Source organism: Hibiscus syriacus, unplaced genomic scaffold (assembly GCF_006381635.1).
Source record: "Hibiscus syriacus cultivar Baekdansim isolate YM2019G1 unplaced genomic scaffold, ASM638163v2 tig00116937_pilon, whole genome shotgun sequence".
NCBI classification, from domain to species: Eukaryota; Viridiplantae; Streptophyta; class Magnoliopsida; order Malvales; family Malvaceae; genus Hibiscus; species Hibiscus syriacus.
The window spans coordinates 522,686-525,529 of record NW_024063475.1 but is presented as its reverse complement, the minus strand read 5'-3'; the positions used below and the strand labels follow the sequence as shown (position 1 = coordinate 525,529).

General features: G+C 38.5%; 1 protein-coding gene across 3 annotated transcripts; it reads right to left on the bottom strand.

Annotated features, from left to right (window-relative positions):
• Positions 1-1,066: 1,066 nt before the first annotated feature.
• LOC120187979 (transcription factor MYBC1-like) lies at positions 1,067-2,640 on the bottom strand. 3 transcript variants are annotated; one of them, XM_039191554.1, is made up of 3 exons: positions 2,478-2,640; positions 1,818-2,379; positions 1,067-1,784 (listed from the first exon to the last, which is right to left on the bottom strand). In XM_039191554.1, exons 2-3 carry the CDS (start codon positions 2,317-2,319, stop codon positions 1,378-1,380), a joined length of 909 nt encoding a protein of 302 aa, XP_039047485.1. In that variant the 5' UTR covers positions 2,320-2,379; positions 2,478-2,640; the 3' UTR covers positions 1,067-1,377. The 3 variants fall into 3 exon arrangements, with proteins under 3 accessions (XP_039047485.1, XP_039047484.1, XP_039047483.1); XM_039191553.1 differs by having other exon boundaries at positions 1,068-2,391; XM_039191552.1 differs by having other exon boundaries at positions 1,068-2,379.
• Between the last annotated feature and the right edge of the window lie 204 nt (positions 2,641-2,844).

The window sequence follows — 2,844 nt, the reverse complement described above, 5'->3', positions numbered from 1 at the left end:
TTAGGATTTCATTACAATCTTAACTAATTTTCTAATCATTATGATATACCGACCATATGACAGCCATTAATGAGATGGAAGAGGTTGACATCTCATAACAGAAATGGTGGAGAATAATATATTATTTCAAAATCATATAGCATTCCTCATGAACTAATGTAAATTTTTTAACCCTAGCTTCCCATAATGCAACTTTAATGATGAGTTGCACGAATCTAAGTGATTACGAGATTATTGTTATCTCATGAGATTTTGAATTCGATTATAGTGTACGTAAGGATATTAGTGTTTATTGTCAAATGATAAAATATTTAAACACATACTACTTTATATTCACCCTAGATTTATCAAAAAAGAAATAAGAAAAAAAACTTGACTGATGAGATCAAAATTAAATAGAACATTAATATGTGTGAAATTATAGTGACCTCAGTGATAAAAATAAATGTTGTTCTTTCTAGTAGATTTGAGTTCAAGTATCTGCAGTGTGTACGTGTGTTATCAATAATTTAAGAAAATTTTAAACATATACTATCTTACAAAAAAAACCCCAACTATTCAAAAAAAAAATAAAACAATCTATCATATCAAATCATATCATATCATATCCATAACAAGCCACAAAGATGTTGCTCATCTAAATGTAACCAAATTTGACACCAAAAAGAAAGAGAATTTCTGACAAGAATGAAGACCCAAGACTGTATGTTTCAGCTGTATGCCAACGAAATCTATATGATTCTTTGATCAGAAATGGTAAGTTCTCTACTCCACACTATAAAACTTATATCATTCAACAAGTCCCAAATGTTAAAGATGCTGTGATTTCAGAATATCCAGCCAATGCTCATGGAAATTTAGAATTAAAAATAAACAAAAGATAATGTGAAGTCAGAGATCAAGATGCCCTTCATATTGCAGATCATAATGTACAACTTACCTCTAATAACAGTATCAACTAAGAAGAAATGATTAACACAAACTCCATTAGCAGACGAATTAATTGCAAAAATTTATAAGCTTAAGAATTTATTGTATCTTACACTGACATTGCGGTCCCTTCCAATAACGCTGACCGAGAACGAAGACGGTAACGACTTAGTTACAGGCACGGAAGTCTGCAGAACTGAAAATTATGAAAGAACTCAAGCTGCAATTGACTCTACTAAGTGGCAGAAAGTATTGAAGAGACTAGAACTAGATTAAATACACTCCCTACCAGCTTAAGATGAAAACTGGGATTAAAGAACTGCAATTTACTCATTTGCCAATTACCAGTACCCCTCAAGATTCTACATGATGAAACTAGAATGAAAGGACTAATGAACATAAAGAAGAAGAGTAGAATGGTGAAAATGGAGTGACAATAATTGTGAATCAATCATCTCCTGATGGAAATAAAGTGAGAACCTTCCTTCCACCATTCCCGTTGGCAGATTCCAAGTCTTCGACATGACTACTGGGAACTCGGTTATGCAGGGGTGTCCCACCCATCCTATGCAGTGGTTGCTGATTCTGCCTACTTATGAAGGCATGCTCGAATTGGCCATTTGATGATGACCCAAAATGCCCCAATTGCCTATGATACTGACTCTGTAAATGCGGATGTCCTACTGCGGCTGCCACCATTTGCTGTTGTTGCTGGTGATGGTGTTGACGCTGCAGCGCCGGCACTGGCACAAACGGCAAGAAATGCTCTGAATTACCCCTACTAGGATGAAGGAAGTGGGGTGGAACCGGTGAGCTTGCAAACAAATGGTCAGTAGCTGGATCAGCCGTAGCACTCAACCCGGCAGTGCCAGCTCCGCCGTTGGGATCCCCGCCGCCACCACCAGATAAGCCTTGCATTCTCTTCAGATAAAGGCGATATTTCTGCAAATGACTAGCGACGTTTTCTCTGGTCAAACCGTCAACACTCATCAATTGCATTATGGTCTTGGGGACAGCGTTCTTGATCCCCAAATGAGCCACTGCGTCAACGAATCTCTTGTGCAGCTGTGGGGTCCACACGAGTCGAGGCCGCTTGAGCGTGCGTGCGGGCTCATCTCCGGCACCCCCGGACCCCAAGTCCCCGGAATCGGAGGCGAATTCGGAAGAGGTGGGCATAGGAGGCTGCACAACTGCAGGCGACGGAAGAGGAAGAGCAGCAACAGGAGGAGGAGGAGGAGGAGGCAGCTGGTAGTTCTGGTTTGGGTTACGAATATCGAATGCGAGAGCAAGATCAGGCGTAATTAGGGTTTGGGAAAGCGGCATCAGCTCCTCCGGGGACGGCAGCTCCTCCTCCCATCTTGAGAACCAATTCGAGTCTTCTTCCCTCATTATCGTTACTCACAAAATACCCTTGATAACAAACAAACATTTAACAAGCAGCTCCAAGTTCTGCAACAACAACTACAAATAAAAGATTGAATTTCAGAAATGATTGATTTCATGGTAACAAGAGATAACAACTTCAGTTAAAACAAGCAAATACTTACAGCCTCAAAGCAGAACAGAGTAGTTCGAGGTGGATCTTCTTTTTATTCCTTCTTCCTCCTTTCTCTGCAGCTTTATTAATTACTGCTTCCTTCTTTTTCTCTCAAATTCTTTTCCTTTATTGTTTTCCGGGATTCGGGTTGAGAAAAACATAAATAAGTTGTTGCAAATGTACCCCCAAAAACATACATTGCAATCATACCTATATATAGCATCATCAAATCTATTATTCTTATACTTTTCAAAAAGTCTATTATTATTGGTGAGAATCTTTTATTCTTCAATAATATTAAGGGTAAAGTATATAAATGCTAATTGAACTTTTTAGATGCTTGCATTTATGTCCCCAACTTTTAAAACTTGTAATAC